The 17,652-nt window shown below is 41.2% G+C and overlaps 1 protein-coding gene across 4 annotated transcripts in view; it reads left to right on the top strand.

Annotated features, from left to right (window-relative positions):
• The window catches only part of TMOD2 (tropomodulin 2), a 49,868-nt gene extending 32,694 nt beyond the window's left edge, over positions 1-17,174 (top strand). For all 4 annotated transcript variants that reach the window (XM_070580076.1, XM_070580072.1, XM_070580082.1 and 1 more), the window contains exons 8-10: positions 1,563-1,706; positions 7,448-7,592; positions 9,544-17,174. In XM_070580076.1, the coding sequence (XP_070436177.1) occupies positions 1,563-1,706; positions 7,448-7,592; positions 9,544-9,578 (324 nt within the window). In that variant the 3' untranslated portion in view covers positions 9,579-17,174. The remainder of the gene's footprint in view (positions 1-1,562; positions 1,707-7,447; positions 7,593-9,543) is intronic.
• The last annotated feature ends 478 nt before the right edge of the window (positions 17,175-17,652 follow it).

Genomic DNA, 17,652 nt, shown 5'->3' with positions numbered 1-17,652 from the left:
TTGGTCCACTCAGCTTTTGTCTGTCATGATACCAGTTTTCCTAGATGTCTGGCCATCACTGGTTGCCCGTTCCTATTTCTGACTAGAGAACAAGGTTGGTTTGTGTAAACCAGGATCATTTCCTCTGCAGTTCTGTAGGTCTGTTTCTCCAACAGTCCTCTCCCTCAAAAGGGAGGCCCCTTTATGTTTCTCCATTTGTCCCCATCTGACAGGCCATATATTTTATTTATTAACTACTGACTCTGCCCTCCTGTTCAAATATAATCTCCCTAGGACAGGAAATTCTGTTTTCTCTGCTGCTGGCACACAGTAGAAGCCCAATAATTAGTCTTTTTTGAATGAGTGAATAAATGAAAGAATGAGGGCTTTTGTAAGCAGGCACGTGAGTTGACCTGCAGCCTTCCCGGTAGCATGTGTGTGAGGAGCTGGCCGGCAGCCTGGGAGTCCCGGCGATGCTCCTGTTAGGAAGGCTTTCCTCTGCGGGGAACATTTCAGCAGATTTCATTCCTGGGCGTGAGATTTCATTCCTGGTCGTGGCTGCCTCTCCTCTCCTTTCTTGCTCACTGTATCTGGTGGATGGTCCAGAGGTGCCTCCGTTTCTGCACTGCTTCTCTCTCAGGTCCTAGCATCCTCGCAAGAGGCTCCTCCTGGGAGATCTTCCATTGATCTTTGTGCCCGCAGTTGCTGTTTTCTGAGGAAGCCGCAGGGCGGGGCGGGGTGCTCTCCATCTGCTCTAGCTCTTCCATCTGTTCCTCAGGCCGTTCTTTAATGAAATGCCTCAATTGGGACTTACCTTTGGCATCTCAGGCAACTTTGTGCTAATTTCTCCACCAATCTTTCTATTTTCTGCACTTTAGCAATTCTTCAGGATAATGGCCCTCGTTTTCTGTTTCCTTGCACTCTGAGAGTTCCAGTCACTTAAAAATTCTATCTTTTCTTCATGAAGTGGGAAACTCGGGGAGCAAGGGGAGCGGGCCGGTACCTGCGTGCAGTCTGCGATCTTGAACTGGGAGTCTGCAGTGGGTTTGCCACTCTGAGTGCGTGATGTTCCAAAAGTGTCTTTGAGGAATTCTGATTTATAAATGACCTGAAATTATATGACTAGATCAGTAATGCCCAATGCTCATCACTGGTAGTTTTTTTATCCATTCATAGTAAAAGGGACAAAATAAAATAATTCTGAGATTATGTCCTTTCTACATTTTTCCTAATGTTAAGATGCCTTTTCTCAAAAAAAAAAAAAATTGACAGTGATAACAGATGATAGTGGGGTTTGTTTAAATGTCCTTATGTAACAAAACAAAGTTGGTCATCCTATGTCAGGATCTTTTTTTTTTTTTTTCAGTTTTGCAGGTATGTCAATTCTTAAGTCTAGGCTGCTGGACTAAACTATTTTTATTGCAGTTTTAAATTATTTATCTTTGTTACTTGGAGGTGAAAGTGTGATTCAACTAAGGTTTTCTTAAGTACTGTAAAAGATATCTAATTAATTTGGTTGTAGGGAGTTCAGTAAATAAAGCTTTAGAAACCCTAATGGTTCTTTCTTTTTTTTGCATAATAAGGCTTTTGCAGATATGTTGAAAGTAAACAAGACCTTGAAAAGTCTAAACATAGAATCCAATTTTATCACTGGAACGGGGATCCTGGCCCTGGTAGAGGCACTGAGAGAAAATGACACCTTGACAGAGATCAAGATCGACAACCAGGTGAGCTGACTTACAGGGTACATGTGAAAGCGGGGATGCCGCAATGGAGTGAGTTAAAAGACAATGTTCTATGATTCGATTTGATGCTCTGGCTTTCCTGTATATTATACCAGCTTCTGGCCTGTGGAGGCTGTGGGGAGAGCATGTTAATAATTACACAGTGCACAGTGGGGCAGCCTGAGACAGAGAAAGCCAGCGTTCCACAGCCCTGGGCTAGTCAGGCACCAGAGGAGAAGGAGAGAAGGTGGGGCCAGAGGGGTTGACAGGTGCGTTGTTCAGCCATCATCACTGTTGCCTCTTAGCAGGAATCTCAGCACAGTCCTGTCCCAGCCTTGCTGTGGCCTCTCATTGGGACTGTGGCTACAAGGAGAAAGCACGGTGGCCATGCCCAGAGACAGATTCCTTGTCTGTGTGCAGGCTGCCAGAGCCTAAAGAAAGAGCCTAAAGAAAGAGCAGGCCCAGGCTCCTGCAGTCTGATGCTGGCCACATGGTGTATTTCAAAGAATCCAGTTCTAGAAGATGGTCTGGCTTAGAGTAGCAGGCCACATCCACAGTACCATCACAACCTCAGCTCTGTTGCTGCGTTTCTCTGGTTCCCATCAATGGCCAAAGCAAGCTGCTTTTCCCTGGAGCCGCTACCTCCTGTACTTCTTTTTCCCAGCATCAGCCTGCAGTACCTTTGGAATTGCTCTGCTGGCTTTAGCTGGCTCCTGCCCACAGACAGCAAGTCTCAGTTCTCAGCATCATGCTGTGCCCTGCCCCTTTGACTACAGGGAATTGTCTGCAGTGGGAGTCAGTGAATCTGAGGGGTCTAGACACTGTATAGTAGGAAGAAAGGGCCGTAAAATGCAGCAGAAAGGGGAGAGAGCGAGGAGACATGTGCTGTGAGCATTCCCCTGTGGGCTGGTGACAGCGACAGTGGGGGAAGTGCCTGTTGAGAGTGCCCCCTGCATGTCTGGGAAATTCCTTGGTCTAGACCCTCCAAGATCTAATAAAGCCCCAGACTCCCACCCTGGACTTTTGCCTAAGCTTGGAGACCCCCCCAGCAGGTCCCATGAACAGCTCTACTCTCAATTTTTCTAACCAGGAGTAGCAAGTTTTCAGTGCAGGTCCTCTGTTCCTGGACTCCTTCCGAGGCTTGTGGCCAGGGGAACAGGGGGCCCCGGTGAGGAGACAGACGCTCCTTCACACACCCTCCCTAGAAGGGAGGCCTCACCAGGACCATACTCACTCAGGGGAAGCTTGATGCTGTGTACCCTGGTATGAGTCCAGCTGCTAGTAAACTAAGAAAGAGTCATCAAGGAGTGGGAGAGTAGAAAAATAAGCTAGGGAGAAATATGAACTGAGTGACTAGAGGTGATAACTCAGGGCTATTTATTGAATGGACTAGTTTCAGGAAGAAGTTGAGGGCCCCTAGTTAATATTTCCAGGAGATCTAAGACAGAAGTAGGTACCTTATTCCAAAATATATTTATCTTTTTGTGTTGGTTTAGGCCATAGTGAAACCCCATATCTGAAATAATATTCCAGACACTCTGTTCCTAGGTCCTTGTAAGATACCACCTAGTTAGAGTTGCCAAATAAAATACAATTAAACTTGAATTTCAGATAAACAATGAATAATTTTTTAGTATAAGTATGTCCCATGAAATATTTGGGACATACTTATACTAAAAAATTATTTATTTGTTGAAATTCAAATTCAACTGAGTGTCCTATATTTGTGTTTGCTAAAGGTAGCAACCTTATATTAGCGAATGAGCTGAAATCCTGAAAATTTAGAGTAGAACAGCTTTTTATAATTCAAGTAAGGAAGACCCTGAAATGCAAAGTCTGAACTTGCTCTCTTAAATCCCCTCTAAATCATCCTCATCAGCCCTCCGCAGTCATCTAGGAATGGATTTGTGTAATTTTTCAACTTTAGTCCCCCAGTATGCCTCTGAAATGGCTTCTCTTGTAACAAAAAAAGAGGATTAAGTTCTAGATCAACTGGAAAAATTCTTTGCTTTATTCTGAGAATGGGGAAATTCAGAGGCAAAACTTGCCTTCCATCCAAATTTTGTTCACTGACTCATAGGCTATTAGAAGTAAGCCTCAGTTTCCTCATCTGTCTAATGAAGGGTTTGAAATAAAATGATCTCTAAGAGAGTCTCGCCGGGCAGGAGAGCTGCTGAGACCAATTTAGTATCATTGCAGCAGCAGCTGCAGCAAAGTGAAGGCCTGCTGAGCATCCCTCACTAGGGTGGGCTGCTGTGGCTGGGCTCCAGGTAAATGCCTAATGATTTCATCAGGCGCCGTGTGTGAGAAGCACAATCGGTGATACATATTAATACAACAGATGAGTAACTACTAAATAAATTCGAGTAAAGAGATTACTTTTAAAAAAAGAAGATGATCTGAAGAAATGTATGCTTAAATTTTGGTTCCTTTTTTTCTTTGTATTTAGTGACTTAAAATTAAAAAGAGAAACATATCCAAATTGTAAGAAATTTTGGTGCCCATTTGGTGCCCTGGTTTTATACAACGTATAAGAACTCAAATTTAAAAAGACTCAAGGGCCAGCTCCGTGGCTGAGTAGTTAGGGTCACGCGCTCTACTTCAGTGGCCCAAGGTTTCATCAGTTCAGATCCTGGGCGTGGACATGGCACCACTCATCGGGCCATGCTGAGGCGGCGTCCCACATGCCACAACTGGAAGGACCCACAACTAAAAAAATGTACAACTGTGTACCAGGGGGCTTTGGGGAGAAAAAGGAAAAAATAAAATCTTTAAATTAAAAAAAAACAAAGACTCAAGCTGAGAAAGAAAGATGCCCTATGTTATGTTACTTTGTCCTCATCTTTTATATGCCCCCTTCCCAATATAATTTTCTGCAGCTCCTCCATCCTTTATATAGCCGACAGCATGCCCATCCTGCATGTTACCCAAGTGCGGGATTCCAGATACTTGAGATTGGTGAGGGGAGGTAAGGGGACCTTTATCTCATCCTCTCAGTCAGCTGCATCCATCGTGAGCTCCTTCGGCCCTCGGATCATCAGTTTGGCCAACCCCAGGGGCATAAGCCATAGCTATGGCAGCCCGAGCTTAGCTCAGGTCTCTGTCCTTTAATACAGTCCTGCTGTTCTAAAGTGTGTCATGAGCTAGAGTTTCTCATGAAACTGTGAGGTCAGTATCTCTTACTTTTTTCCTGCCTCTCCTTTGTATAGACCTATATTGCTTATAAGGCTAATCTCTACACTGTGGATACCCAGAATTGTTATTGTCTGACTGGAAATACTACATTTTTGTTAATTTCTTGAGGAGAGACTTGTTTGACAGGTTGCTGGATGAAAAGAAAGAAGAGCAGAGTTAATAAGCCTTAGAAGTTGCCTAGGACACAAAAGTTCCTCCATAAACTTTTCTCCTTCATCTACTCAAGACTTAAAATTTCCAAATTTAAAAGGCATATTTTTAAAATACATATCATAAAGTATTCAGAACAGCATGGTACTGGCACAGAAGTACACTTGGCAGAGCAATAGAGTCCAGAAACACATCCTAGTACACCTGAGAATTTCGCAGCAAAGTAGTATTTCAAATCAGTGAAGGAAGAATGAAGTCAAAGTTGATGGGACAATTTGCTAGCATTTTGGAACAAAATTAAGTTGGGGCTCTATCTGAATTCTGAAATTCATTCCAGATGAAATGAAGATTTAAATACTAAAATATACAAAATCATTAAACAAATGGGAGAAATCAGAAGGAGTAGAGAGGCTTCCTAAACACGACATAAAATCTGGGAGGTTGATAAATTTAAGCACATGAAAATGAAGAAATTCTTTATAGTTGTCAAAAAGAAAGTCAAAAGACAAACTGAGCAAAGTATTTTCAGCACATCTGACATAGGGCTAATTTCTTAATATATAAGAAATTTAGAAATCAATTTTTTACAAAACCAGGAACCCTAAAGTGGTAGAAAAATGGGCACATGACAGAGATTGGTAGTTTCCAAAAAAGAGAAATACAAATGCATAGGAAAATTGTTCTTATTCATAATTTGAGAAATGCAAGTTAAAGCAATTAAATAAATACAAGTAAAATATACATTTTCACCTATTAGATTGACAGAGATGAAAAAGATGATAATATCCCATGTTGGCTAGGTTAGGGCAAACAGTAACTCTCAGTCACTTTTAGGAGTAAAAGCTGTCATAACCTTTGAGGGTAAGTCAGTAATATATCAAAATTTGAGGGGCCAGCCCTGTGGTCAAGTGGTTAAGTTCACGCACTCTGCTTCAGCAGCCCGGGGTTTGCTGGTTTGGATCCTGGGCGTGTACCAACACACCGCTTATCAAACCATGATGTGGTGGCATCCCACAGAGAAGAACCGGAATGACCTACAACTAGGCTATACAACTACGTACTGGGGCTTTGGGGAGGAAAACAAACAAAAAGAGGAAGATTGGCAACAGATGTTAGATCAAGGCCAATCTTCCTCACCAAAAAAAAGCATACTTTTAAAAAAAAACCAGAATTTGAAACATGCTTGCTCTTGAACTCAGCTATAATTTGCTCTAAGGGAACACTTGCAGAAACGCCCCCAGGATATACTGTGTGTGCAAGGGAAGCTCACGGCAGCGTTGTTTGGAGTAGTAAGAATGGAAAGCAGTGTGAAATCAGTCAGTAGGGCCTAGCTACATAAATTATTTTCCATGACTACAATGGAATGCTGTGCAGCTGTTTATAAGGATGAGATAAATATTTATTTACCTACATGACAAGATGTTAATGCTAAATGAAAATTAAAAACGTTTCAGAGCAATATGCTAGTATAATCCATTTATGTGAAAAAAGCATAGATGTACATGTGATTATGTAGTCGTATGAATGCATAGAAAATGTTTAAAAGACTGCATACTACCTGCCAAACTGGCTTTCTCTATGGGGAATAGGAAGCTTGGGGGAAGGGAGCTTTTATATTTGATACACTTTCTTGTTTGCTTTTTCTAGACAAACCTGTACTTTTAACTTGAAAAAATTTAATGAATATATTATGAAAAAATATACCCTGTCCTTTAAATTTAATTTTAAATTCCTATATTTACATGCCCCATTTTTTTAAAAAAAATTTAATTTTTAAAAAATTTTATGTCAATTTCAAAAACAAACAAAAAACTTCTTTCCACCAACTTAAAAAACTTGAGGATTTTTCTGTAGCCCAGTAACCCCTTCAGTGTTTGATAATTCACCTGGCCATGCTGTAAACCACAGTGCAGCCTCTTGGGGATCTCCTGGTGAGATTCTGCTGAGAGAGAATGGCCCATCCAGTTGATGATCTTTAATTATTTTTGGAAATGGATGCCAGAATAGAAAATTCGGTAACTGGGTTGATTTCTGTAAAACAGTTGCACTATTAAAAAGCATCCTTTGTTTAAACCAGAGACACTGGGGTAAATTAGAAACACCAAATATTAGTTTTGCTTTAATTTTACACCTGGAATCATTTTTTCCTTCATAAATAATTTGCTTAGTCTTTTCAGTTTAACATGCCAACAGACTACTGTTGGATTTTGCTTCTAGGCAAGGAGCAGGTCTCAAATGACCGTATGGGAGAAAATAGCTCAAGTGACTTTATCCCTTTCAGACTGAGACTTTTACCTCTGCCTTTTTGTCTAACAAGTAGCCATGCATCTTTCCCGTGCAAGTAACTGTTTCCTCTTCCCTCTTGGTGGTCCTGTGTATGTGTCCGCACCTGCTACCAGAGACAGCAGTTGGGAACAGCCGTAGAGATGGAAATTGCCCAGATGCTCGAGGAGAATTCACGGATCCTCAAGTTTGGATATCAGTTTACCAAGCAAGGACCACGAACAAGGGTGGCAGCTGCCATCACAAAGAATAATGACCTGGGTAATGCAGCCACAATATGTGCTGTTAGCAATTAGAAGAGCATGATGGCTGTTAACTTCTCCACTTCAGATATAACACCTCCCAGATACCATTCCCCTGTCCTTTGGTGTCAGCCCTTCATGAAAGGCACATTATTATGTGGTCATAGGAATCCTCAGTGTCTTCACAATATTTCAGTTTTATTGTAGCATTCTCTCAAAAAGAGCTGTTTGTTCTTTTTTCCAGATAGCCTTTGATTTTCGCCTGATTTTCTTTGTGTATTTGCTTCTCCTTTATTTCTTACATGTAATCACCCTCTGTTGTTATTTGCACCAGAAGATGGTTGTGGTGATGTGGAAATTCCCACTTCACTTATGTTTGACTCCTGACTGTGCTTTTGTGCTTGGTTTCAAATATGGTTATGTCTGATACCTTGGTGATTTGCATGTGAAATGAATGGAGCTATGTTATGAGGGTTAAACTCAGAAGTAGCTTTTTCAGTTATCCCCTCTTTAATCTTTCCTGCTGCCCACTCTTTGCTGAGGATCCATGGCATTTCTTCTGTTAGGATGAGGTGGGGCATGGCCTGGTCAGTCACAGCACAGAGGAATGAGACAGGTTAGGAAGGCTTGGTCTGGGGACATCCCAGCCGCCTGGAGCAGCATGGCAAAAGGACATCCAGGAGCAGACACTCCACTGGCAAGCAGTCAGCCAATAGCAGACCTCAGTCCCCAGTTTGAGGTCCAGGGACAAAATGCTAGGCCTTGGACAGGGGAACTGGGCAAAGTGTCCACCAGGTATAGTGCTGGCCGTGGGGAGGATTCAGATAGTGGGAAAGATGGAAGCTAAGGGTTAGAACCAGAAGCGGGCAGGTGAAGATTAGTGTCCAGTTCCCTGCCCAGACATGCTTAGGCAAGACCCTGAGCCCCAGCGAAGGTGCAGTATGTGGCCTCTGGAGGCTGGCTGGGCATATGGCAGTGCTTGCCTTGGGGGTGCAAAGGGTGAAGGTCAGGGGACAGCCTAGCACACAGGGCTTTGGGGAAGGGTGGAGGCAGCAGCCAGAAAGCTCCTAGGAAAAACACATTAAGTCTACAGCTGAACAACACAGAGACCAAAGAAAAACAGGCAAGACAGGAAGTTTGAAGTAAACAGAGAGGCAATCCTGAGCCCATGAGCGACAGCTATGGGCAACAGCTTTAGTCAAACGTTCTGCTGCCTAGGTAGGAGCAGACTGGGCTATTTATAGTGGAGAGCTGGGGCAGGTCCACAGCCAGGGCACCATTTTTGCCAAATGCAGGAAGGTAAGAGTAGCCGGAAGACTCTGACCAGAAGAGCCTGCAGGTGGGGAGGTGGAAGGGAGAGGAAGAGGGTTGCAGAAGCCGGGAACGGGCAGTGGAGGCCACTTCTTTGATCTTAAGGATCTGCTTAAGAGAACCTTAATCTCTGAGTGTGCTTGCCATCCGAATCACGCCTTCCTCGGAGGGTGATACTGAGTTTTTATTTAAAACAGGTTTAGAAACTTGGAACTTCTGTTCGCAGCTCCTCCTGGTCTTCAAACCACCATCAGAATTAATAGATTGTGCACGTGTGGCCCTGGGGAGTTAAGGCCACTTGGGGATGGGGTTGCACAGAAGCTGAGAAGATGTTCTGTGGATAAGTGACCATGATAATATTTAGAAGTTCACTGTTTCGTGGGCCTATTCTGGACCTTCTACTCCCTAGAAAATGAGCAAATTCTAACATTCAGATTCCCAACCATCAGACATAGCTTTATTTAAATATAAATTCCAAAGACGCTGGATTATTCTCTCATTTCCATCTATTGCCATGGGTGATTGAGTATTGAAATTTAAGATAACTGTATCCTCAAGTGTGTGGGATTGCTATTCTCTGTGATTAATGTTGTTTGTCTGAAATTTAAGGAATATTCCTTCACTGTGCCTTTTTAAACCTTTCTTTCTTTCTTACCTAGTTCGTAAAAAGCGAGTTGAAGGAGACAGAAGGTAAACTTCACAAGAAGAGGCGAAGTTTCACCATGGCAGCAATTTAAAAACAAACAAAAACTCTTCTCCTTCCCCATGGGGACCATTTTATCAAAGGTTGTTCATTTCCGTTAATTGCACAACTAATAATTTAATTGTTACTCTTTTTTAGCACTACTTATTTATCTTGGATTTTTTAACATATATAATTGTTTTATTTGCTCATGGGCACCTCTGGCACCTTGCACCAGTGGACTTGTGCAGATCTTAGAGGGTGACAACAATCGAAATTATTTAACCACTTGTCATATTGGGTTATCTTGCTTTCTTACATGAACTTTTTTTTTTTTAACCACTGCAAGGAATTTAGTATGTAAATGTGTTTGTAACTGTGATTATGATAGAGGCCTATCTCTGTTTACATACATAGCTTTGAGTTAGGCTAAAGACGTCAGAAGTATTCTGCTGACCACGTAAGAAGTTAGTATTGCCAATGTTTCACTGGGTGAGAAAATGTGACCAACTTAGCACAAATTCTCCCTTAGTTCCAGAAAAATCGCTCAGTGCACATGGCCCACTGATTGAAGGTCAGTGGTGTTATCTTCCTAAAAGCTAGACAGCATTATGATACTTTAACACAGCATTAGCAAAGAAGTATAAAATATTTATTAACCCACGAGTATAGCTTTAAGCCAGACTCACCGGTAGCAAAATGAATTAGCACACCTACCGTTACTGATTATTCAGCATAAATTCGATCTTTGACATCACTCTATGGATAACTTTTTACAAAGCTGTTTTCAAGTTTTCCAGACATGATGGGAAATTTTTAAATTTTAGTGAGGGAGGCTTTTAAAACAGTACATTCCTAAATAAAACAATAATTGCACGTTAAGGTTGTCTGATTCACATGACTGCATTATTTTGGCAAATTTTAGAAGCATTTATTGCTTTATCTTTAGTGTGTTAACAAGATCACAGGATGAAATGTCAACATTCAAGTTAATTATACAGATTTCTGCCCACATGGCGTGAGCCATCCACATATGTGCAAACATCAGTAAAAAATGTAAATGATTGCTTATCCAGATGTTTGTCATCTCAAGGATAAAGCCTGTGAAAGTACAACCGAGATGATTGTATGGTAGTATGCAGTAATCTTTTCATCTAGCAGAGCAGCAGTGAAGAAACGTGACTGCAGCCTGCGCCTCAGGCTCACATGTCTTTGATAACTGTCCGTACCTGAGGCTGTAATTGGTGGCACTCTGACACTGCCTTCATCACTTCTTCCTCCCTTCTTCCTTCCCTTCCTTGCACCTCTCTCTTTTTTCTTCTTTTCTCTGTCATTCCAAGCCTTGGTAAAGGTGACATCGCTTGTGCTGGTGACACCTGGAGCCAAAGAGATCCCTGACTCAGGCAGAAGGGAGGCCCAATCCAGAATTTGTTTAGTAATTGAATGCTCCTGAGTTGCTTCATAGCAGTAAAACAAGTTAATAGGAAAATAGTTCATATATTATTCTAGTTAGCTTATAGAGCACATGCAAACTGTTCAGGATAGATAGCCTTTATAAAATTGGATATTTGCCTATATTATAAGTACCCACATCTGTATCTCTAAAATCCTTTGAAACATCTTATTTTCTTGAGAATATTTTACACTTTTTGAAGAAAGGATGAGCAGAACATGTTGACATTTTGGAACCTAAAAATTCTTTAATTCGTTTTCTACTACATCTCTCTATCTATATATTTTTAAAAAATCATAGTAAATATTATTTTATGGTTTCAGTCTGATTTTTCCTTCCCTCTTACTCAGTTAGGTATGATATATTAGAGCTGACTCGTATAGGCTTATCAATTATTAAATTTCAAGAATTTTGCAAACTGGCTGTAAACACAGCCATTATTAAAAATTAAATGGCATATGCTTACAATTAAATACATTAGGTTAAAAACAAAAGTAATACTCAAAAATACATTTTACTGTTTTCTGTGCTCTTGGAATTATTTGCACTTATTGTGTCTGTATCGCAGAAATACCATATGATGGTATACTCTTGTACATCTCCTTCCATCTCAGAAGTTCACAACTTCTTATTGGTAGATATAAATTGGCCGTAGTGGGAGTATTTATACCATGGAAATTAGCAAATGTTACAAATCAGGGCTTTCTTCCCCCCTAGGTTGCTGGTTGATAAACATTCATTAGCACACCACTGGGTGAAATGTGTACAATTCTTTTTTTGTATACATGTTTTGGTTACCATGTTGCCAAAGAGAAGAACATTTCTCTTATGTGTCTTTCTCCTCTGCTTTAGATTTGTTGCAGATATGTTTAAGTCCTGAGTCCCTGACATGCCCCTCAAAGTAAGACTTCTTCTTTTCTTTTCTGGTTCACTCTCTTCCTTGCCTTCACTCCTAAGAAATCTTGGATCCTATAGAGTATTCTTGGCAGCCCCAAGGTGCTGTGGACTGGGGCTAAAGCAGTTCCTACCTAACGAACCCTGGCAGAAAGTGAGGGGAGAAAAATCAGAATTGGATAGTGACTCTGCTGCAGTTGTTGGTAGTATCAAAGCAAAATAGAGACCTTATCAAAATTTAACACTGTTTTTAGCTTGTAAAATAGTTGAGTCACATAGTAGTATCTGTGAAATCAAATATTTATTACTAATCGGTTTATCTTATCATTACCTGTGTTTTTAAAGTAGCTTCAAAGGTAGCGTTTCCATGAGTACTCGGATATTAAAGATAACTATTAGGAGATAAACTTACGTTTTTGGGAGCCTGTGACTCATTTAATTAGCCTAGGACTTAATTTCCTCATCTGCCCAAAGTGTGTCAGTAGGAGCTCTTTATGATCATGAGCATGACTAATCCTTTACCATCCATCATGGTGGGGCATAATGTACATAAAATATTTTTATGTGTATGCATTTCGCCAGATATTATGTTGAGCTATTTGGCAACATCTGGACAACTGACTGAAGGGAGATCTTCTCTCCCCAGACCACCTCCTTTCCCCTGTGAGGCTTGTACAGGCCCACACTAAGTGTACAGTCACTCCCCTGGACTTGCAGGCTCTGTCACCAACACCCATCCCAGCATGTGTAGAAGATGACTTTTAGGAGATAATTCTGCAAGTCTAGAGATCATATAATTAGTCCACACCACATCCCCCATCTGCCTGAAGTGTATAATAGAAGCTGTTTTATCCTCATCAGCATGATTAAATCCCTTCCTTTCATCTTTGTAGGGCATAATGTAAATAAGTGTGTGTGTGTGCATGTGTGCATGTGTGTGTGAGTCTTGCCAAATACCTAAATATCTAAAGAGGTATTTGGCTACATCTGGACCACTGATTGAAGGGAGATGCTCTCTCCCCAGCTCCATTTCCCTTATCCTTTTTAGAGTTGCTGCAGGCCCAGGTAAAATGTGATATTACTTCCTGGAGTTTGCGGCTTAGGTCACCAACCACCAAATTTCACAGCACGTATAGAGGATAACTCTTAGGGAATACATATTAGAAGCCTGGAAATCTTTCTATTGTTCCAGCACTGAATCTGTCCATATGCCTAAAGTGTATAAGTAGAAGTGCTTTCATTTTCATCAACATGATTAAGGTCCTTCCTTCCATCTTTGTAGGGCATGTTGTATTATAAATATTTTGTACCTACAGATCACCAAATACTATAAGCGGGTATTTGGCTAAAGCTGGACAACTGATTGAAGGGAGATGCTGTCTCCCCATCCCTCTTCCTTTACCCCTTTCAGAGTTGCTGCCGGCCTAGGTTAGATACAGAATCACTAACCTGGAGGGGCACATGCAGCTCACCCGTCTTAGAGCACGCAGTTTCATCTTACAAGAAAAGCCCATCTCCATTTAAAAACTCAGAGATCATCCCAATGCCTATACTCCTCAAAACAATTTCCCTAAGGGGAGCCTGGCACACCAAACCAAACAGAACAACTGCTTCTCTTCCAGACAGAAATATGGCCCCTGGCAGGGCACCAGTGTGGGGGAAACCAGTGTGCTCTGAACAACTGCCATGAGAACATTTCAGACACTCACTCTTGAAACTGGTGTTAAGCATCAGCGTCCTTTAGGTGTAAGAGAGCCCTTAAATTTACAAGAGTTTGCAGGTATTTCCTTTTCTCATGGCCATGATGTGCTTAGCTCTCTTCTAGGCACTGTGAAGGAGACAGAGGGAGTATAAGAACTCTGGATTGATGTAATTTGATATGTGTTTCTCGGGTAGAGTGCCTTTTCCAAAGTGGATACCATCTTTAGTTCAAGTATCCATAGCATCAGCAAAAATGGGCAGGGGGCAGTAAGTTGAGAACACTGGGTTCTGTGGTATGTTACCTGTGCTCAGTTGTAACTGTTTCTGGAGTCGGGTTTTAAGTCATGATCCTGAAGCTTCCTCTCTTCCACTAATGATGCAATAATCGCTATTTTCATTTTACTGAGCAGAGAACTAAGAGGGAATGTTTTAGCTCTGCCTTCCAGTAGCAGTTTCCCCTTAACTGCTCCTCGTTTCAAATGTCCCTGTCACTCACCAGGCCAACCTGAAAGCTGAAGGACTGAGCCACATGCAAAGGAAAGGTGTGAGAATGCTTGGAAGCATCAGGCTGAGCCTCCTGGAAAATCACATGTTCAGGCCTCCAGGTAACAAGCTGGAAAGAGAAAAGTGCCCAGAACGGCAAGGATGTTTCCTTGCTGCCAACTCTAGATCAGATTGGATCTTGTTTTGTGGTTCAGGAGTTTAGTAAAGTGGTTCAGGCTGAGTGAGGTGGGGAAGGAAAGGGTAATGAAAGGTTTTAATTTGCTTAAGGGCAGAAGCCAGCTCTGCTCAGCTTACCTCTTTCCCATCTGCCCATAACAGCAATGATTAAACATTCAGTAGATGGTTGGAGTAGGAGTTCCAAGGTTTAAATTTGTAACCTGCCTCTGGGTACTGTTCAAGGGAGGCTGTACACTTACCAAAGGTTCTCCGAGTTTTGTGATGCATCATTGACTCAGGAGAGGGTGAAGGAAGCTAGACTGTTCTCTGACGTCTTCCGGGGTTGTCATCTGAGCAGATTGGTTCTGCTAGTTGGTATGGTGGAAAGGCACCATACTAACAGATTTGGAGACCGACTCCTAATCCCATCACCAACACTTAGCAGGTATATGAACATGGGCAATTCATTCAATTGCCTGACAATTATAGACTACATAGGGGAAAGAGCACTGGATTTGGAGTCAAGAAACCTGGACACTTGGCTCCACACTTTCTTAGCTGGGTGACTTTGGGGCAAGCCACTTAGTCTCTCAAGCCTAAGGTTCTTCAGCTGTATTATAATGGGAATAATATCTTCACTAACTACCTCACAGAGTTGTGGTGAGAATGTAATCAGATAATGGGATGAAAACACTATACTGGAAAGGGCTATACAAAAGTGGGAGATCATTTTTGTTATCTATTCACTAATGTTTTCTGCTGCCTCCTGAATCTGTTTTATTTTCTTCTGACCAACAATTACATCTCTCACATCTTGTCGAGTCTGGGGCATTGAAGCATGGGTGTGGCGTAGAGGACTGGAATTATTTTACTTTCAACAAAGAGGCAGGAGAGTTGGCTGATGGGGGTGGTGGGTGTTATATACCAGTGATGTAAGTGGTAGGGCATTTTCCTGGGATGGTGAGGACCCTTGCAGAGAGCCTAAGGCTGGACGCAAAAGGGAAGCAAATGGTGATTGAGAATTGAGGGGAGGGTCTGGGGCCCTGTTGCCCTCCTGTCCAGCTCTGTCATCACTGGGGGGAGGGGGGGAGTAAGGCTATGACTTGAGGTGTGACTGGAGGCTTAAGAGAGAAGACTGTCCTTAGGACTCCAGCAGCTGTGTAATAGGCTTGAGTTCTGATAGAGAAGGGCTGAAAGGGTCACCTGTGAGGTCAGCTCTCATGGCAGCAGCTGCCCTGTTATCACCAGCAACCTTAGCCCTAGTCAGTGTTATTTTCTGCTAAGAAAGCTATTGAAACATGGCCTCATAGGACTTTCATAAACACTTGGAGGCAGCAACTGTCTCATCAATCTTTGTGTCTTCACTAGCTTCTAGTAAGGTGCTTTGTACATAATAGGTGCTTAATAAATGTTGCTTGAATTGAATTGTCCTTCAGCCTCACAAGAATTATGCTCCATTTGCCACCATGTGATATTTTTAGAAAACAATGCTGATTTGGATGACAGCTGTGTGTGACTTTGGGCAAGACTTTCCATCTATTGTGTCTTCATTCATCTGTAAAATGAAGTGAGCAGATTAGATGCTCTCTAAGGTCCCTTCCAGCTCCCAAACGTTTCAGTCCTGTGGTTCTAAGGTATTTCCATTGCCTCTGAACCTGTGTGAGTAATGCCTCCACCACAGCCCCATCTCTCTTCTCAAGGCTTGGTTCAGAGGAGGAGATCTCAACCTTCCAGAGTTATCTGTTCCTCTTCAGTGGCTTTTACTGTCTTCAGAATAGTTCTGGAGGAGCAGCCTTTTCTGAGAGGATATTTTAAAATATAGAATATTTTCTCCTCACAATTGGTGGAGAGGGAGAGGAGGAAATGCAGAGAAGGAAACTGAGCACAGTAAACACAGCATGTTTTTCATAGGCTTTTGTTTCAAATGTGTGTGTGTGTTTCTGAGCACTTATTGACTGGATAACAAAGAGAAGCCAATCTGAAGTACACTGTGTAATTGAGAAAAGCGGGCCCAGGATTAAAAATTTCCCATGGATAAGCTAAATGTGGATAGATAGGAATTGGCCACGTGGTGAAATGAGATGGATAGAAAATGTGCTTTTTAAGGGAATTTTATTTTAGTACCAAACATTGCCAGTGACAATCTTTAGTTAAGAAAGAAATTATTCTGACCTAAAATTCTTATCTCTGCCACTTTGGTTTAAAAAGAAAAAAAAAAACACCCTACCATATTCATGGAATAATATTTGTATTTTAATTAAACTTTTATCTTAATTCTGTTTCATCTATTCAAAGAAAACAAATGGCATTTTTCATTGCTTTTAAAAGTGTAAAATACTTGCATGCCACCAATCTGTAATATTTTACGAGTTCAGATGCCTGTAATGTGTGACTTTATGTGTACTTGTATTGTTTTGAAGAGAACAAAGGAAATAATACTTTGTAAACGGTTTGAACTTATATTGGCAACATTTATTTGGCTAAGCAGTTATTGGAAAATTTCACATAGTTTCATTTTTCATTTTGAAACTTTTCAATCAAAGGTAAACATTTATTATATCCATTAGGGAATTAAAGACTAATTTGCCTTTTAAATGTGAAATTGAACATTGTATGGGAAATAAATGTGTGATGAAGCATGAAATACTTTTACCCTGCTGCTTCGTAAGGATTCCAGTTGGCACAAATAGGTGCAATGTTTGACCCTTTGAAATTAGCCAGCCAGACTTAATGCTAAGGTAAATGTATACTGTTTTAATTAATCAAGGTCTTTCTGCTTTCAAAGATATAATGTATTCATTGTGTCTGGAATGCAGTTTCCAAGTGAAAATGTACAGAACATTAGGAATGAATAAACTTTCCATTTAAAATGAAAATAAAAACTGACTTAATCTGGCTAATTTTTAGACATATTGTCTCTTTAAAATAAATGGTTGGCACAGTTTCTCACATTAGATGAATATATTTGCAGAAAAGACTATAAAGTGCCCTTCGGGGCTGGCCTGGTAGCATAGTGGTTAATTTCACGCACTCTGCTTCAGCAGCCTGGGGTTCTCGGGTTCGGGTCCTGGGTGTAGACCTACATGGCACCCATCAAGCTGTGCTGTGACAGCATCCCACATGCAAAATAAAGGAAGAGCAACACAGATGTTAGCTCAGCAACAATCTTCCTCACCAAAAAAAACATCAAATGATAAAATAAAGTGCCCTTATTATGAAGAAGATAAGAAGTAAAAGACAACAGGAAGTAGCCAGAGGGAGAAAGAGAACTCATTATTAAAACAAAAATGCGCATATTCAGCTAAACAGTTAAAATTTTTTAGAATAAATGGGAGAAAGAATACAGATAACCCAAATTGGTTAACTTTTTTACCTCGA

The sequence above is a fragment of the Equus przewalskii genome, chromosome 1 (genome assembly GCF_037783145.1).
Source record: "Equus przewalskii isolate Varuska chromosome 1, EquPr2, whole genome shotgun sequence".
Classification (NCBI taxonomy): Eukaryota; Metazoa; Chordata; class Mammalia; order Perissodactyla; family Equidae; genus Equus; species Equus przewalskii.
The sequence above is the reverse complement of the archived record's forward strand: the minus strand, read 5'-3'. Positions and strand labels throughout refer to the sequence as shown.